General features: G+C 40.0%; 1 protein-coding gene across 1 annotated transcript; it reads left to right on the top strand.

The window, feature by feature from the left end:
• Window positions 1-887: 887 nt before the first annotated feature.
• On the top strand, window positions 888-16199 carry AKAP10 (A kinase (PRKA) anchor protein 10). Its single transcript, XM_009695287.1, has 14 exons — window positions 888-933; window positions 3266-3448; window positions 3770-4324; window positions 5796-5894; window positions 6342-6426; window positions 6790-6913; window positions 7775-7911; window positions 9027-9171; window positions 9921-10094; window positions 12286-12395; window positions 13282-13364; window positions 13951-14003; window positions 14575-14670; window positions 15753-16199. The coding sequence occupies exons 2-14, from the start codon at window positions 3367-3369 to the stop codon at window positions 15756-15758; spliced, it is 1749 nt and encodes a 582-aa protein (XP_009693589.1). The 5' UTR covers window positions 888-933; window positions 3266-3366; the 3' UTR covers window positions 15759-16199.
• Window positions 16200-18116: the final 1917 nt, after the last annotated feature.

The following is an 18116-nucleotide window of genomic DNA, read 5'->3' as shown; positions in this document are numbered from 1 at the left end:
TTGTGGTTGGAAGGAGTCCACGATCGGTGTTCAGAGATGGCCTATTTGTAGTAATAATCCCAGCCTGGAGCAGCCAGAGAAGGTTTTGCTAGTAGATGATGCTCTTCAATAATCACCACTTAATTTGTTTCTCGTGTCATCCTGTTTATGTACTGCTTCAGTTTCTTTATTTTTGTTTTAAACAGATCTCCTCATTTGCTTCCTTTAAAAAATAACTGGGGGGGGGGAATAAATCACTTTTCCATCACAACTTTTTAAAACTATTATCTTCCCATCAGTTGCTTGCCATGGGTTTGATGCTAGTTGAGCAATATTATTACGATTTGCAGTGTGTTTCCAGAACAATTGTCTGGTATCCATTGTGACTGAGGAGTCATGGGCTGGCACTGGCTTCATGGAGCTGGTTCCATGTACATCTCTTTGGCTGTGTGTGTTGCACTGCTCTTCCTGTAATACGAGGGAGATTTGGTTTTAGATGTTTGATTTCTGCTTCATAGAGAGCATCTGCCAGTGCCCTACACGTAAACCACATCTGTCCCATTCTTTCCAGTTATTGCTGTTTGTTAAGGTAACCTTGAATGTAGCCTTTCTTTGATCATGTAGAGAGCAAGCGTTTTCTCAGTATTAGTTTTAATATACTGTATTTCATTAAACTTAATTCACAAATGATAAGGTTTTGCTTTTGAAAGTAAACCAACACAGAAGCCTTAAAAGCCTCTGTTAGTTACCAGATGTGCAGATTTAAATAAGAGATATCAATTTTAACAAAATGGTAGTTTACATCTGCCTCTGATACTTGCTGAAGTTGGGAATTTTATCTCCATTCTCTGCTAAATGCCATTAGTCACGCAAAGTAGCATTAATGTTTTCCTTTGTATTTTACAGTGAAAAGCAAAGAACAAGAAAAGACCACAGATGTGAAAGCAATTAAAAGTAAGATCAAAATTTATTTTGTCTATAAATTCAGATATCTAAAATCATCTGCCACTTTTATTTTAACCAGTGGGATAATTGCCTTATGACTGAGTGCAGATGTGACTTGTGCATTAAAACCAAAACAAACCTAAAACTTAATTCTGTTTCTGAGTATTTATAGTAACTAATCTTTCCTAGTCATCTTGCTGAATCTGTAAGTACAGAAGGTTATTAAATTATGTCAAACAGGAGCTTTAATTCAAAGTGATCATGCAATTCAGTCACCTTGCAAATAGTGGTTATTCCTTATGTACAACAAATTACTTCTGGAGTTTCTTACTTACAGGTGGGGTACTTTGCAGTTTTGAAAATGCAGCCTCTTTTGCAAATTAGACACAGTTAAGCTGCCAGCGTCTGATTTAACTTTGACTGATGTGGCTTGTGAGACTGAAGATCTGAATATTGGTCAGAATGAATAGCTATTCTAATGCTGCTCCATGTGGTACAGAAATCTTGCTGCTAAATCTGTTAGGAAAAAAAAAATCTTGATGGGAAGGAAGTTTATAAACCATGGGAAAACAAGATTATTTATACTGTCAGTTTTTATTGCAATACTAAAAGGAGATGAGGTAATCTGTGTGAATCTGATCTGTTACTTTTATATCCTCAGACAAAATCCTGTTTCTGTACTTGTTAATGTGTTACCTGGATATCAAGAGAAAATTAAAGGCTTTTTTCACCTTGGTGGTCTGTCTTTCAAATCAAATATAGGAAACAGTAAGTTGTATCCATTTAATAGCACACCCCATGATTTCAGTGCAGCTTCCACTTCCGATGACGAGCTGAAAGAGTTTACCAGGAGCAGGCTACAGTATGGCGATCCTGTAAATAAAAATGAATTTGAAAAGTTACTGTGTAGTGAGCTGGTGCAAACAGAGAGCGTCTTTCCAGTTTGGCAAGCTGCTACTCCGCAGTCTGTGTGATGTTCAGTTAGCGATGTAGTGCTGTCTCGAGGTTTTGGAATAGGTGTTTGATCCTTAGATTAAGTAGAACAATTTTTCCTCAAATGTTCACAATATAAAATTAAATTTGAATCTAATTCACAAATGCCTAAACTGTTACAAGGAGTGTGGCTCTGGTTCTATGCAAGTAGCCTCCACCAAGTTTTCCCCAGTTACTGTCACCAGCCAAGCAACTGGTTGCCATCCATTGGCCTTGGAAAAAAATGCGTTTTCTCCATTATTGCTGATATTAAATGCCAAAGGCTTTGTAAGAGGCATCAATCAGTGTCTTGGTACCAATCACTGCAACTGGAGAAACACTTTGCAATAACTTAAACATTTTAACTCTCCTGTACCATTGCTCCTAAGGTATCTGTTACCGTGACATGTGAGCGTGAAATTGTCAACTTCTGTCATCATGTGTCATAAAATTGTGAATAAAAGTAAAGTTATGCAGTATGAAAGTCATCAAAAGCAAGTTGCTTGACACCTTGATGAAGCATATCGTTAGGAAATAGTGTGCTGAGGTAATGTGTCATCTGACTCGCGTTATTTTTGAGTCAGAGGTGTAAGATGTCCTTGTGTGACATCCTAATCAAATGCGATTTCCCGAGAGCATTTGAAACTGCCATGAGCGTGTTTTGTTTTTTTCAGCTTTGTCATCGATTAACAGTTAGTTGATGCTTTTTCACTGGCAGAGTTTTGTGTGAGGAAGTTCTTCTTTGTTCTCTTTGGGCTCAAATAGCCAGCTGTGTTCTAAAACAGCTAGAGGAGGTTAAGGCTTATAACCTGGGTTTCATCAGAGATATTTCCTTATTGCTTTTTCCTCTTAAAATCAAACACAGACCAAGAAAATATTTGTGAAAAATATTCTTGTTAAAACTCACAGATAGCTTTGTAGTTCAGGATTTTGTAACACATTTTAGCCTTCAAAAAGTTATGGAAAGGGATTGGCAGGAGTATTACAACTAAACTAAATTGTTGACAAAGTATTAAGCTGTTATGATAGCGGTTATCAAGGAAACAGGAAGACTCAGGAATAATATTTCATATGTAAACTCCGACTTGGTGTCTTTTGATCAGCTACCGAATAAGGAAAATACAGGTGGGTGGGTACCACTGATCTATTGGAACTGAGTTTATTCTTGCTGTAATAAAACTTGTTTACTTCCGTGGTCTTTACACTTATCAAACCTGTGTTCAAAGATGACACACAGTGGTACAATGAGGTTTTTAATAAGATTGACCCTTGCAAACTCTCTGGCATATCTTGGGGTGCTTAGCATTGGGTACTGCTTAGGAGAGATCTTGGGATCCTTGTCTTTTAATCATTCCTGTCTTGATTCCAGCTCCAATACCAGTACATTCCCCTCAAAGAAGCACTAGAAATCATGCCTTGCTGGAGGCTGCAGGACCAAGCCATGTGGCAATTAATGCCATCTCTGCCAACATGGACTCTTTTTCTAGCAGTCGGACAGCTGCCCTTAAGAAGCAGCCAAGTCACATGGAAGCTGCTCATTTTGGAGACTTAGGTAAGGCCTCATCAGCTCTGTAATAATGTCAACATTTCTTTTTATTCTGTCTATATTACTGGTGTGCTCACCGTCCTTTGGTTTTCAGGCAAGTAGTTGAGGTAATTAAAAAATTTGATTACTGTTCCAATAGCATCTGTGTTACCTAGAAGGGTTTTGGATGGGGACAGTACATTTGTTTGTTAAAAGAGGTTCCTTTACTTTGTGTACGACCATTATGTTGGAATCATCTCTTCACCAGTTGCATTGCTGGACATTTTTGTATCGAATGCCCACGTCTGTAGTACAGTATGGAGTCATTCTCTTTATATTTTTCTTTAGGCAGATCGTGTCTGAATTATCAGGCTCAAGAGACCAAATCAAGCCTTTCAAAGACCCTTGAACAAGTTCTGCAGGACAATGTAGCCCTCCCTTATTTTATCCAGTTTATGGAACTACGCAGAATGGAACACTTGGTTAAGTTTTGGTTAGAGGCTGAAAGCTTTCACTCCACAACATGGTCCCGTATAAGAGCACATAGCCTGAACACAGTTAAGCAGAGTTCCTTGGCAGAGCCAGTGTCACCCTCGAAACAGCAGGACATTGCGTCATCTTCTCCAACTGGATTGCTTGAGGAGAGACTGGAGGATTCTAGCACGGTCCGTCTGCTCAGGACCAAGCCAGTGGCTTCGGACAAGAACGACAGAACTAACAGCAGCCAGAATCACGTGCTCTCTGCTCAGGAGGGTGATAATACCAGTGTTCTTTGTCTAAGAAAATCTGAGGCAGGGACCCATTCTGTTCCAGCTGATCAGCAAGAATCTTCCATGCTTACCGTATCAAATAGAAACAGCCCCTCCTCTGCACTAAAAGACTTGTCAGGAAAACTCATGAAAAGTAAGTGCTGTGTGTTCCCTTTCTTTAAAAAGGCGAGGAGATGGGCAGCATGCTAGCTGCGGCTTGCTTTGTGTGGTGAGCTGCATCGGTTCTTGCGTGTTCTAAGTACGATGTGATGTTGTGAAGAAGAAAATAATTTTGTGTCGCAGTAATGTTAACTCTATAAGCTAACAGTCAGTTTGAGCTATGCATTGTTTGACTGTCTGGTGGTTTGAAAATAAATATGCTGCTGAAGAGACTCCGTTATGTACTCTAATAAGCTTAGGTTACTTCTGTTCTTACATGTGTAATCTTAAGAGATGAAGATGAACATTGCAATGTCGCGTTCTTCCCTCACCCATCCCAACTTAAAAGAATTGCAGAAAATTTGAATGATGGGGCTGAGAATTGATAATTAAGTTTCCACAGAAGGTAAATATCCTGTATCATGTAAATTGACGTAAGTGATGGTTACAAGAGACTTGTAGAGATAGATTTTTGTGTGGAACGTACTTTGGGTTTTTTTTTCTTGGATTTATTTGATAGAGTTCCTCCCCTTGTAACTGATATGTTCTCATTTGGATTCCATCTCTTCAGAGGCTACTGGAAGTAAGGATGAAATTAAAATATTTACTTTTGGTAGTAAGGTACATGCACAGTAACCTGTTTCTCTACTTTGCATCTGCTCAGTCCTCTCTCGTTTGTGCAAGTCTACAGACAAAAAGGAAACACTCCTTTCTTCGTATTGCTTCCTTTTGTTTGCCCAACTGTTTCCTTGTGTTGCATCCCTTTCTCTTGCTGTTTGTCTGCCTCAGAGTTATTTATCGTGTACCTCCGCAATACATAACCTCAGCCCCAAAGTAGCTTAAACACAATGATACTTCAGGCATGAAAGCACCTCTGCTTTCTGACATCTGAAAAGAATTTGAAAGTACTGGGTCCTTTTTGAGAAATCTGAAAAGTCTGGAATATAGTGTGGGTTTTTTTTTTTTCTGTCTTGCAAAGCGGTGTCCCAGCTCTCAAAAGATGACATGTAAAGCGTACATCTTGTTCCGAGGCATCCCATTTTAAGATTTCTTTTTTTTTTTTTGAATTCCTTTACAAGTGGTTTATATTCTCTATGATGACAGCTAGAAATTGGGAACTTCACTGCAGTTCTTGCCAGAAAGGCGTTACTTCTGGGTCAGAGGTGTGCAGCTGAGGAAGAGGGTGCTGTCTGGTCTGGTGGCAGGGAATTCAGAGCTACATTGCTTCATTCGATCTCACTAGTCAGTCCATGCTGGGCTTATTGCAACCTGGCTGGAAAGAACGCAGTCACTGTAGCTTGTCAGTAGCAAAGTATCGAGTAGTGGACTGAAAGCTTCACGGGAAGGAAACTTATCGCTGATAATTAGATACTTGCTTTTCTGAGGAGCAGACATTTGTTATTCACTCCTTGTTTTAGACCTATGCCGAGGAATTCAAAGTTTGATTCTGTATTTCTTCCTTGTAGGTATAGAACGGGATGCAGTTAGTACTTTTACCAAATATATTTCTCCAGATGCTGCTAAACCAATACCTATTACAGAAGCAATGAGAAATGACATAGTTGGTAAGAATGTATACTGCCTACTCATTTCAGAGCTTCCTCCTTCCCCATAAAAATGTATCTTTAATACCACATGCACTCATATTTCTTCTTACTTTTATGAATTTAAAAGTCACTTGTAATGTGATCTGCTATCTTTTTACAACTATCAGTGGAGCTGACCTTTCAATAGTGCTGTGCCGTATCCCCAGAAGAACTTTCAGAGACTTTGCTTAAATTAGTGAAAGAATTCCTGGTGGTTGTGGAGGGAATCCAGATTTGAGTCTCAATCAAATATTTTTAGCTGTAATATTCAGCTATCTGCAGTACTTTAAAAGCTCTTTTTGCACAGTCAGAACCAGCTGATTCTAGTGGATTTGAACTGCAGTTTTTCATTAACTAGTCATCACTCATGTCTTTCAGCTCAGTCGGCCAAATGCCTGTTAAAATTAACCTGGTCTTTCTTTGCAGCAAAGATTTGTGGGGAAGATGGACAAGTGGATCCTAACTGTTTTGTTACAGCACAGTCAATAGTGTTTAATGCAATGGAACAAGAGTAAGTTGATTGAATGGTTTGGCTTCTTGTGTCTATTGTCCTTTTGCAAAAGGTGGTTCTGTTAAAAATGTTTATGGAGGTATAACCGTATAATCACTTTTTTGTGCAGTCTGCTATATTTGAAACTGCTTAGATCTCTTCCTCCAACTCTGTGCTTGTGATCACTTTCAGAAGTTGTATGTGCATGCTGTTAGTGCATTCTTTGTATCTTTCTTGTCATTTGCAAACTTTCACCCTTTCTTGATTGTTTTGCTTTTATCTGACTAAAAGTATAAGACTTCTGGGGCAAGGGCTAATTGGTTCATAAGGTGCCTTGAATATTGTTGACCCTTAAAAACTAATTGTTATTCTATCTGTGTGCAGGCACTTTAGTGAATTTTTGCGAAGTCATCATTTCTGTAAATACCAGATTGAGGTGCTGACTAGTGGGACTGTTTATCTGGCTGACATACTTTTCTGTGAATCAGCCTTGTTCTATTTCTCTGAGGTGAGTGTTAGGTTTTGGGTTTACTTTTTTTTATTCCTTTCTATCAAATGGAAAAAAAACTGTTCATCCCCTGATGGCTTTAATAGACACCTCAAATATAATAAAAAAAGGTGTGTATCTTTTTCTGGGAGATAATGTATTAAACACTTTCTTGCCCATATATAGAACTATTTCAAATTTTCAAATCTGTACACCGTATTGTAGAATGAGTATTCGTACCTATCTTGTTCAGTGAGTGAGTGCTTCTCAGTGTCTCTCTGCTTTGTAGAAGCTTTGACATAGTCATCTTAATCTTGCCAAAGGAAGTAGTGACTTTGAAAGCCTTAAGCATTCTTACAGATAACAAAAAATTCACTAGCTTTATGTAGAGAGGATAGCAGATTGGAATGTGGTAGATTAAAGGTATGATTTTAGAGTTGCTGGGTCGTATACATTTAGATGATCATCTGTTAGTAGTAAAATACTTGTCCTGATAGTGTGACAAGCCAGTGTAGTTTGAAACAGTGAGCTGGGAAGCCGAGACAATATGTGGAGTTCAATGTAAGCTAGGCACAGCATGAAGATAGCGTTTCCTCTGTCTTTAGTGTGATACAAATAGTTGTTTGGAAACTAAATGCAAAATCAGTACAGAAAAGAAATGTCACAAGTTTGGTGTGTTCTTTTTTTTTTAACAAACTAAATCTGTCTGCCACACTATATCTGAAAGATCAGAATATTTATATGCCCTGGTGACAATTTTGCATCATTAATTTATGGACTGTTTCTTGTTTTAAATGGGAAGGAGCAGGTTTGTCTATGCTTACTAAAAGTTTCTTGCTAAAACTCCTTTAATTTCTCCTCTTTTTTTAATTTCCCTTCTAGTACATGGAGAAGGAAGATGCAGTTAACGTATTGCAGTTCTGGCTGGCAGCAGATAACTTCCAGTCACAGCTTGCTGCCAAAAAAGGCCAGTATGATGGGCAAGAAGCACAGAATGATGCCATGATTTTATATGACAAGTGAGGGAGTTCAACAATTATTTGTTTCTGAAACTGTTAATTTTGTGCTTGTAGTTTTGTGTTGCACTGTGCAAATGGAAATTTTCATTTTCAAACCATAACTATACAGTCTTGCACTGTTAGGCTGAAATGCAGTTTAGTAAGGTGGCCTTCGATGTGTGTGCGCACAAGAACTTTTAAAATTTTTCTTTATACATGAGGAGAAAATCCTTATAAGGACTCCATTCTTAAACACAATTCAGAATTTTCAGGACTTGATTGCTTGAATTGATGTTTGGTTGTGAGATATCAAAGCTGATTCATTACCATTTGAAAATTTAAAGGATGTAAACCTAATAGCAGATACATCACTCTAGAAAAACCTTAAGGTTCAGATACTGTTATCCATTTAAAGTAGGCTGTAGGACCTGTTATCACACATGGTAAAAGCTGAATAGTGCTTGTTCTTAGTATTTCAAAATATTTTCCTTTTTTAAGGAAGCAACTAGATCCCTTTTAATATCAAACTTTCCTCTCACTCTCAGTAGTGTAACTTTTTTTGTTTATTTTATGCTTCACCTTAGCAGTAATGCAACTGGAAGACAGACAGACATCAAAACTTCTTCCAGAAAAAGTTTGTTCTTAAGCTTAAGTGTGAGACTCATTGCCACAAGCTTGTTGAGTTATTACCCTAGCAGGAAATAACAATTGGAGAAGCAGCAAACAATTCACTCTGACTTTCATCAGTCATCCCCCCACTCCATCCATAAACTAGGTTTTCAATGATGCGATTACTAGAGCCAATGCTGCCTCAGCGTTCTGGGTGTTTCCTGCTTCGATCCTGCTTCCCTGCTACAAAACTGTGTGTGTAAGATTCCGCTCATCGGTAGTTACATGATGCTCTGTTTCTTTTATCTGTATTTTCAGGGCAAAGCTTTGTCAAACATGTTTCTGTGAATTGGGGATTTTCTTCCCCTGAAGCTAGTGAGGATCAGTTGTATGTACATTTTTGAAGCCAACCCCATCTAGTGGCTGCAGCATGATGAGTGGTCTTCGGTGGAGAGGGTGGGTGCTGACCACCTGCAAAGTTTTGCAAATCCTTTTGTGTTGTCTTCTTCCCCTGTCCGGTGCTGCAGGTACTTCTCCCTTCAAGCCACGCATCCTCTTGGGTTTGATGACTCGGTGAGGTTAGAGATTGAATCCAACATCTGCAGGGAAGGCGGTCCTCTCCCTAACTGTTTCACTACTCCCTTACGGCAGGCGTGGACTACCATGGAGACGGTGAGATACCTTCTTCAGAATGGTTTTCACAATTAGTAAAGATGCTGTGGAGGTTCTGCAGCGTGTCAGGTGTCCCCTTCAGCATCTCTGATTTGTCCTGTTCTTTTACTGACTTCCTGTCTGCCTGGGTAATAGAACAGCTTTAGCAAAATTTGCTAGACTTTTCCCCAGCCTGGTTTGAAAAGATACCACCCACTGGCTTCTGTTAATTCTCTGTGAAACGCTTGTCCTGGGTGATTATTGCATTTTAATGGAAGTAACAGGATTTTGTCTCGCCTGAATTGCTGTCAACAGCTCATTATACATCTTTAGAAAATTTTCCTTCTTCCTAGTAGCAGTTGTTTGCAAGTCTAACACCAGTGGTGTGGCAAATAGTGTTATCTCTGGGATACCTGGATACTAGAGGTTAATGATTTGATTCTGGAGCTGCAGATGATTTTTGACCGGCATAGCAAAATAGGTGTAAGCCTATTGGGTTGTCAGTCTTCTCTAGAGGGAAAGAAAAAAGCCAAACTGAACTACTGGAGGATTTGGTTAATACACAGTTATTTTTGTTCATTTTGCAGTAGGATTCAGATTCAAAGCAATGCAGCTGCTAATCCGGAATAATTCCATGTGTGGACACTTTCAGTTGTGTACCATCTACATAAGGACTGAGATGTTTGTGTGTCCCTTCTGTTCTACAAACGGTCTACAGTGATTGTGCAGACCAGCCTTGATTAAAGAGAACTCCTTCTTCTCTCTTTCAGGTTTTTTTACCTGGTTTCTTGTCCAGCAACCTTTACTACAAATACTTGAACGATCTCATCCATTCAGTACGAGGAGATGAATTTCCAGGAGGGAATATTGCACTGAGTGTTCATGGCCCCGGTAGCTCTCCCGATGGTGATTCTATAGGGGGCCCGGATGGCTCTGCCTCCCAGGTATGAGTTTCTTGGTTTGGTTCTGTTATAGGAAATGCTGCGATCACTTTTCTGTATCAATATCAAAGATCATACGCTGTAAGGAAACATCTTGTAATTTGAAGCTTCCCATTCCACTTTAACATTAAAGCCTGTGTTATATTATAACGTGTTTAGTCTGCCTGCCGCTGAGTTCAAACAAACCGTATTGGCATGGAAGGATATCTATTGTATTTGTTGTACCCAAGGCCTTGTTACTGCTTTTAGTTCTTTGCACGGAAGTTACGTTTTTATTAAGCTGTTTATATTCACAGAAGACTGTTTTAATAGTGCCATAACAATTAAGAATGCTTTTTATTAGAAAAAACTTCTTTTTATCAATACCATGATTATAAATTTAGGCAAAAATTGACACTTGTGAATATGCTATAGAATTTAAATATAAATATGCAAGTTTTGTGTGCTCAGTTCTATTAAAGTGCCAATCTTCTATCCTGAAGAGTCCACTCAATTCTAGGGTTTAAGGCACCTATCCACTCCAACATAGAGCCATGGCAATTAACATCTGACCAGGTGGTGGTCACCAGTTTGTCTTGACAGACTTTTCCCTACTGTTGTCCTCAAGCTGGCTAGCCATGCTGGTCCAACAGAAAATGGCCAACCTCCTGACCTTTCCAAAAGAGAGCTCTGGCACTTTACTGTATTACCACCAAGATGCTCTGAGCTGGGGGTGATACCTGAATTTTGTTTGCATGTATATAGTTTGTAAAGCTGGGCATAAAAAAAGTCCGTTGCTGGGTAAGGCATTCTAAGAATTTGTGAAGCACAATTAGAGCTACGTGGCTGCTTCTTCACTGTACTGTGTAGAAATGAGAATGTGACTGGGCTCCTTCGGCTCTGTTACCCTTCCAAAGTCATTGGGAAGTGTCCGCTGTGTATTTGCTTTGCTCAGTGCCCTGGTTGCGGGCCAGCATCTTTCTTTTTTATTGCCTTTCTTGGTGCCGCTTTCCGATAGCTGTGTTCCCGTGTGGGCCCAGCCTCAGAAACGGGCAGTTGAGCTCATTACATTCTGAATCTATCCCAATAACGTCAGAGATGTGTTTTTAACCAAGAGTTGTCAGTTCCAAAAATTCTAGCTTTGCTGAATTCAGATATGAAAAAAGAGAGGATAAGCAGATTCTAGCTTATCTGTAACCAGGTCAGCTTGCAAACTGCAAGCCCAGCTGAGAGCGGAAGAGCTAAGCGAGAACTGCTTCTGCTGAATTGCTTTTGTTGAATGCTGCAGTGCTACCATGGGTTTTAAATCCAGTATCTAGACCAACATTATTGATGTACTGTGTTTCAAGCAGCTTGGAAGCTGTACTACCTGCTTGTAATATTTTTAAACATAATTTGCAAGGGGGGAGTATTCCCCCCCTAGTTGCAAAGTGGGGAGGCAGAATCTCTGTTCTTGAAATATCCTGCTGGTTGATAGTCTGAGCAGGAGAAACTGCTGGTAATTGGCTTGCTTGGACAATTTAGGAAATGAAGTGCTACATTTTGTGGCGTGCATTCCTACTTATCTGAATAGGAGAATCTCTTGGTCTCTGCATATTTTTGCATAAAGAACAGCACTTATGCAGAGCAGCAGGAAAGGAGCTTGCAAGGCAGCTGCCGTAAATGTTACTGTTCTGTGTTAAGGTGCTAATAGATTGCTGTGCATTTGTGCTCTCCTTCCTGTTGCTCTAATGTTCCCTTGGCTTTTTTCATAATCTTATATAAATACTACAGGCCAAAAGATAAATGTTTGTTCTCTGTGTATGGGGGAAGCGTAGCGTGTTTGAGAATTGCTTACCAAGTGCATGAGAGGAATGAGTGAAGCTGCTGCGGTTTTTGAGGTAGTTCAGTGTTATGTAGTCACAAACAAATAATTTGCATGTGCACACAGATCTGTTCAGTTGATAATGCTTAGCTAGCAGTCCTTACACATGTGTATGCTGACCCGCACATTGTGTCTTTGGCTCTGTTCATAAACTTTTACCATCTTCTGTTTCAAAACAATGTCATACTGAGTTAGGAATTCATCACTCTGTAGATGCTCTCTAATTCTTTTATGCTTGCTTAGAGACTTTATGGAGTTTTATCTAAGTGTAAAAGCACTAAAATTGCAGTTTTGTTAAGAAGCTATTAGTTTTCTGCATTGGGCACTAATACTTAGAATTTTTATTTGTAGTCCAATGTCAAAAAGGCTAATGTTAAAATCCTGAAAAATTTTGATGAAGCAATAATTGTAGATGCTGCAAGTCTGGATCCAGAATCTTTATATCAACGAACATATGCAGGGTAAGGTTCATTCAGTGTATCTCATTCTTTCTGGTTACGTGTTTCACCTCTGTTTCATTTTTGCTGTGTCCTCCTGCATGGAGAGTACGCATAAATGCAAGATGTTGCAATCTTAGTACATGTCTTAATATTTGAAAATAAATTTATTTCAATAGTGTGATTTAACACCAATGTCATAGCGAATGTTTCTGTGACCGGAATGGCAGCCAGAAAAAGATTTCCGATTGGTTTTTCTCTTTCTCCTAGTTATTATTCCTCTTTGACTCCAAAATACAGCTAGGTAGTTCCTACTGGGGTTGGGACAGAAAAGAATAAGCTCAGATGCCTTTGATACTGTAATGTGCAACTTTGATTTCCCCATACCCCCATGGCAGAGAAGGGCTTATACTTAATTTCTTTAGCAGATTGCACAGCTGTTCTTCTGTTTCTTAAATTGCTCTTTGTTATAAAGCTCTTCTGCTCTGTGGATCTCATACAGAAATTCTTTGTTTCTATAGCTACCTTGCTTTTCTGTTGCGTACCAGTCTTCTGTCCTTTTAGGTACTGTAAACTGTTTTCTCCCTAATGACATGTTTTTATGATAGTGTAGAGCACTTGCTAGCACTGCCTATTGATACTACATGATTGAGTCATTGAAGCATTTGCCTGCTTCTAGTTTCTAGAAAAATTTTTGAGATACACTTGGAATTCAGCCACGTGAGAAGAGCAGGAGATTTTTCCCAATGTGTCAATTTTAGGTGGAAGAAGTGGTAATTGGTAAAATGCTAGTCTTCTGACACTAGAGCCTTTATTGTGGTGGCTTTTCTGTTTTCCTGACTGGTAGCTTTCCATAATGCCAAAGTTCTCTTGTTAACCTGTGTGGTTTTGTTACTCCTCCTCTCTTCAGGAAGATGACATTTGGACGAGTCAGTGACCTGGGACAGTTTATCAGAGAATCTGAACCAGAGCCTGATGTTAAAAAATCAAAAGGTTTGCTCTTCTCTTTCTCTCCATTTTTGTAAACATCTACAGAACTGCTCTCTTTACTGCAGTCAAGATAAGCAAGATTCTTGCCTCTTTCCAGGTCTGCTTTAAGCCAAGTAGAGATGCTTAAGGGGTCGTCCTGTACTGAGGGAGAACCCATCTCTGGCCCACTTTCCTATCCAAATTCTGCTTTTCTGGTCCAGCTGGACTGCTGGGAGTATGAGCAGCCTGTGGGAGTTGGAGCTGTTGATGGAACCTGGCAGGGATGAAAGTCGCTAGCAGCTGAGCTGATGATCAAACCTTCAAAGATTTGGTCTCAGGATGAAAAAGAACTTCAGCTCTCCACATGCTTCCCACCCAGTTTGGGATCTGTTGTTAATGCTGCTTTTCAGCTCTGGTGAAGAGGAATGGTTTGGGCTCGGTGTCTAATGAACCATGGCTCCACGTAATCCCTTGTCTTTCATGCCACTCTTCTGTGTTCTCTAACACCAGCAGTGCAAACCCTTCAGAAGGATGAAAGGAATTGGCTTTTGTAGAGATGTGCCACAGCGTTTGCTAATACACCTTACTTCTTGTTTTTTATCTCAACTAGGGTCCATGTTTTCACAAGCAATGAAGAAATGGGTTCAAGGAAACACAGATGAGGTGTGTCCTCTTTTATGTTGTTCTTGTGACTTGTCTTTCTGATGCACCAATAAGAACTGTCAGACTCTGTGGGCTAAATATAATTTGATTGCATGCATGTGTGAAACTAGTTTGATTTTTGCCAGTGCTTGCTGGTTTAACTCATATAATGGTTAACTGTGTGCTTGCAGTCAAGGTTTTTCTTATTATGGTGTTTTAAGATGTATCTACAATTAGGAGTGGGGGTGCTGTCATTCTTTTTTTTACTGTGAAGTGACCACTATACATGGATTACAGGCTGCATTTTTCCCCCCTTGGAGGGGCTTGGACAAGTCCCCAATAGATAAGTCTTAAAAACTTCACTGTCTCTTGGAAATTGCATCAAGCCATAAATACTCACAATAATTGAAGTTAATGCTGGACTTGGAAACTGGGTGCATTTCCATCAGGGGAGGATACGTTTACTACAGGTCACTGAGTTGCGAAAGTTAACCGCGTCTCCAAGGTTGAGTGCGTGAATTATGCTTAAAGGACTATTTTTATTTTAAGAACTTGAAGCTATCTGTATTTTGGGATCTTTTTTCGGTGGCAGGCTCAAGAAGAGATGGCTTGGAGGATAGCAAAGATGATAGTCAATGACGTTATGCAGCAAGCGCAATGTGAACAGCCTTCGGAGAAGGTTACGAAGGTGAGGGGGTGGAAAGGCTGCCTATCTTTATCTGACTTAAGCCAGACTGTGGGAGGAGCAGAGCTCTAGCTTGCCTTCCGAGTGCATCTGAAACCCACGCTGGTAAATGTTCAAACTAGCATGGCATGATATGAAGAAACAAAGGTTGGAAGTGTTTCAGCCTACGTATGATGTTGTAGGAATTTCTTAAGACACTTGTGGTGGTTCTCCTGTGCAAGCATTAAAATTGCCTCTGTTCATTTTGAGTCTTTACAAGTTGCCATATTAGTTAAAAGGGTGATTTGTGTTGCAGGGTCAATACCGTAGTTCCTTATTTGAGCGCGCCCTCGCTGTCTCACGCTAATGAATACTGGTATATTTGCCTGAAGTGTCAGTAAAAGTCACAGCTGGAAAGTTGTCTTGTTGGGTGCGCTAATTTATGCAGTGCTGTGCCCGCACTTTAAAAAAGATGTGGTAGCCCTGTCCACAGGCTAGTGGTTTAGCGTTCTGCATTGTTGTTTAGTGACTTTGTTGTACAAGTTAGTATGTTCTCTGCTTAAAAAAACCCAAAACAGTTCTGATGCAATGGTTAGGTTTTGTGAAATAATGATGACAGCAGTTTACCAAGTTAATATCTGGTACTTCTGGCTTTCAGACCTCTGACTTCTTAAAAATTAACTTGCACTGTTTTAATTATTGAAGGTAAACATGTGCCAAAGCCCAGATATTTGACCCAAATGGATGGATCCATAGTTTCACTATGGGACTCTTTTTTTCTTTTTAATAGAGCAGTTATATTTAAATAACTTGTATAATGAGTTCACTTAGTAGTTTGGCTGCAAGTGATATAATTCCAGTCTGGCTGGATGAAAAGGTCACTCAGCACAGTATTTAGAAATATCAAGTGGCTGCAGATGCTCTGGATTCGGTTAAGCAAGTATGGTTACAGTAATTGGAGGCTGAGTGTGTTGTGGGATTAGTGTTTTTTGGTTTGTTTTTTTACCTGGCTTCAACATTTTTAAACACAAAATGTCTTTCTGTTGAGCGATTGCCTTGTATATTTTAGAGTAAAATGAACTCTAACCCTGTTTTTCCTTTTCCAGCTATGATTTTAGAAATGCCAGAACAGGATATCTGGTTTTCTGCTTCGAGAATGAGTGAACTTTCCCTTTTGGTGGATTCTTTAACACAGCCAATAAAAACAAAGCACTGTTACTCCAACCGCCGAAATCTCCCTCGTTTATAAGGAAGAACTAAAAAGAAGCAATCCTGTACCTCCACTGTAGAGTGTGAAGAAACACTTTTTCCTGTTGTATGTGGCATTCACAATAATGATGGTTTTTAAGGAGATGAAGATGCAGTTTGCGGATGTGTCACTGAGAAACTGTGATCAACTTCACAAATATTTGACCCTGTCTCAAAAAGACTTTGAAGCAAAATATCTGGAATGGGACACAAGCCACAACAGAGGGGAAGGTTTTGCTGTAGTTTCTAGTTCTACTACTTGTAATTTTTAAACACATAATTGGAAAGGCCATGGGGTGTGTCCCCAACATTGGCCACTGGAGAAGTGAACCTGAAACAGTGAATTCATTGGCAGTGAGTGACCTAAAAAGTTCTAAGTTTTATTTTTCCTTACTTGAAATAGATGCGTATTCAACTGTAAGATAAATGTATTTTACTCCATAACTACATTAACTTTGAAGGCAGCATAGAATGATCAGGAGCGAAGCCTGGACAGTGTAACTCTTCCTTGTCGAGCTCTTACACCTGCATACACAAATGCCCTGCTTCCAACACAGAGCAGACTCGAAAGGCAGTCTTGCAGTTGTGCAACCCGCCGTCCCAAGCCATGGCTCCGAATGCAGCCCACGTTTTGAGGAGATTGTACCCCGCAGCCTGCTCTGTTTTCTTTCCTCTTCATCCCACGAGCAAGGAAAAAAAGTAATTGCTGCCATTCTCCATAGCTTGTTGTCCTCCATCCGACATAGTATCTAATTCCAGATGTTTGGTTTACAAAGAAAAAACGATTTTTAATGACCTCTGGCCTTCTTCCTGACATCGTCAACACCTGCAACTTGCAAAACCTTTAAGTAAAGAAGACACCGTGTTACACAGCACCTCTATTTTTTTTTTTCCAATGAATTGATTTTGCAGGGTATCAAAAGTACTCAGTGTCTCACCGTTACGTTATTGCTGCATTTTTAGTATATGACACTTCTATTTTGGGTTTTTTGTTTTATGATTGCTTTTTTCCTCAAACTTGTGCAAAAAAAATCACTTTGCAAAGGACTCAAATCATCTCCAATGTTCAGAATATCTTGATTGACTAGCAAGTGTTATTATGTTGCAATATTCAGTTGTATAGAGATACACTGTATGTCTATAAAAGGCTGTGTATAGGTTTTTGGTACTATGTACCACCTCTTATTTCTCTCATGCCCAAGTATTCATGTACTTAAAACATACTATATTTAATTGTGTTTTGATTTAAAATATATAAATATTAAAATTTGTGTCAATTTCCTGTTTTGATGGGATTTGACTTTACATGGGTTTTTTTAAAAATGTGAGTCTTAGGGATTTATAAAAAAAAACAAACCCCTGAACAGTTTGTCCTTGGTGCAAACACATATCTTAATATTTAATGGATGATGTTAATGGCAGTGTCATGAAATAAGAATAATTATAAGAAGGTGTTTTAGTCACAGGATGTGTCAGAAATCGGTCTAGGAAACAGGTAGAAGGGGCAGAGCTTGGTCCCCTGGCACGGTATTGGACTACGCATGGACACTTGAATCCTTTTCTGTGTGGGAAGGCTGAACCCTCACCCCTTCTGTGTGCAACACTTACTCATTTTTCCACCAGAGGAGCGTGTTTAGGGATTACCGGCCACAGGTTTGGAGAGAAATACTGCTCAGGGCTGGGTTTCCCTCAGCGGCTGCGCTGCCTGAGGTGGATGTGGCCAGACTGAGCGGAGGAGGCTCAGCTTATCTGGAGCTGGCTCAGTGGCAAACACCTGTAGTGCTGCGGCTCCTGGAGACTGATAAGAAAAACATCCATCAGAAAAGGGAGAAGTCCTTGCCAGGGCTCCACCTCGTTTGCGGGGCCTCTCCCCACAGTTTTAAGGGGAAGGCAGTGTGCTGGGGGCTGCTGGGACTGGGCAAGCACCTGCCTGCTTGGGGCAACTTCTCAAAGCTGCTTTGCCTGAACAGTGGCCAAGGGATAAAGCGAGACCTGGTTGTTGATCTGGAGCCACCTGATGGTTTTTCCTCTTCTCTCCATAAGCGGTGTTTAGATTTGATGGAGCGTTGGTCTCCAGGGTTGTGGATGTCTGATGCTCGCGGTGGTGGTTACTGGTTTGTGCTGGACGGGGTGGGTGGCATTGAGTTTCTTGCTGTTACAGGTTTGTGTGGCAGATTTGAGTCTCTCGGGGCAGGACCTCCCTGCCTCCTGTCCAGCCCAAC

The sequence above is a fragment of the Cariama cristata genome, unplaced genomic scaffold (genome assembly GCF_000690535.1).
Source record: "Cariama cristata isolate BGI_N322 unplaced genomic scaffold, ASM69053v1 scaffold27482, whole genome shotgun sequence".
NCBI classification, from domain to species: Eukaryota; Metazoa; Chordata; class Aves; order Cariamiformes; family Cariamidae; genus Cariama; species Cariama cristata.
This window is presented reverse-complemented; position numbering and strand designations above follow the sequence as displayed.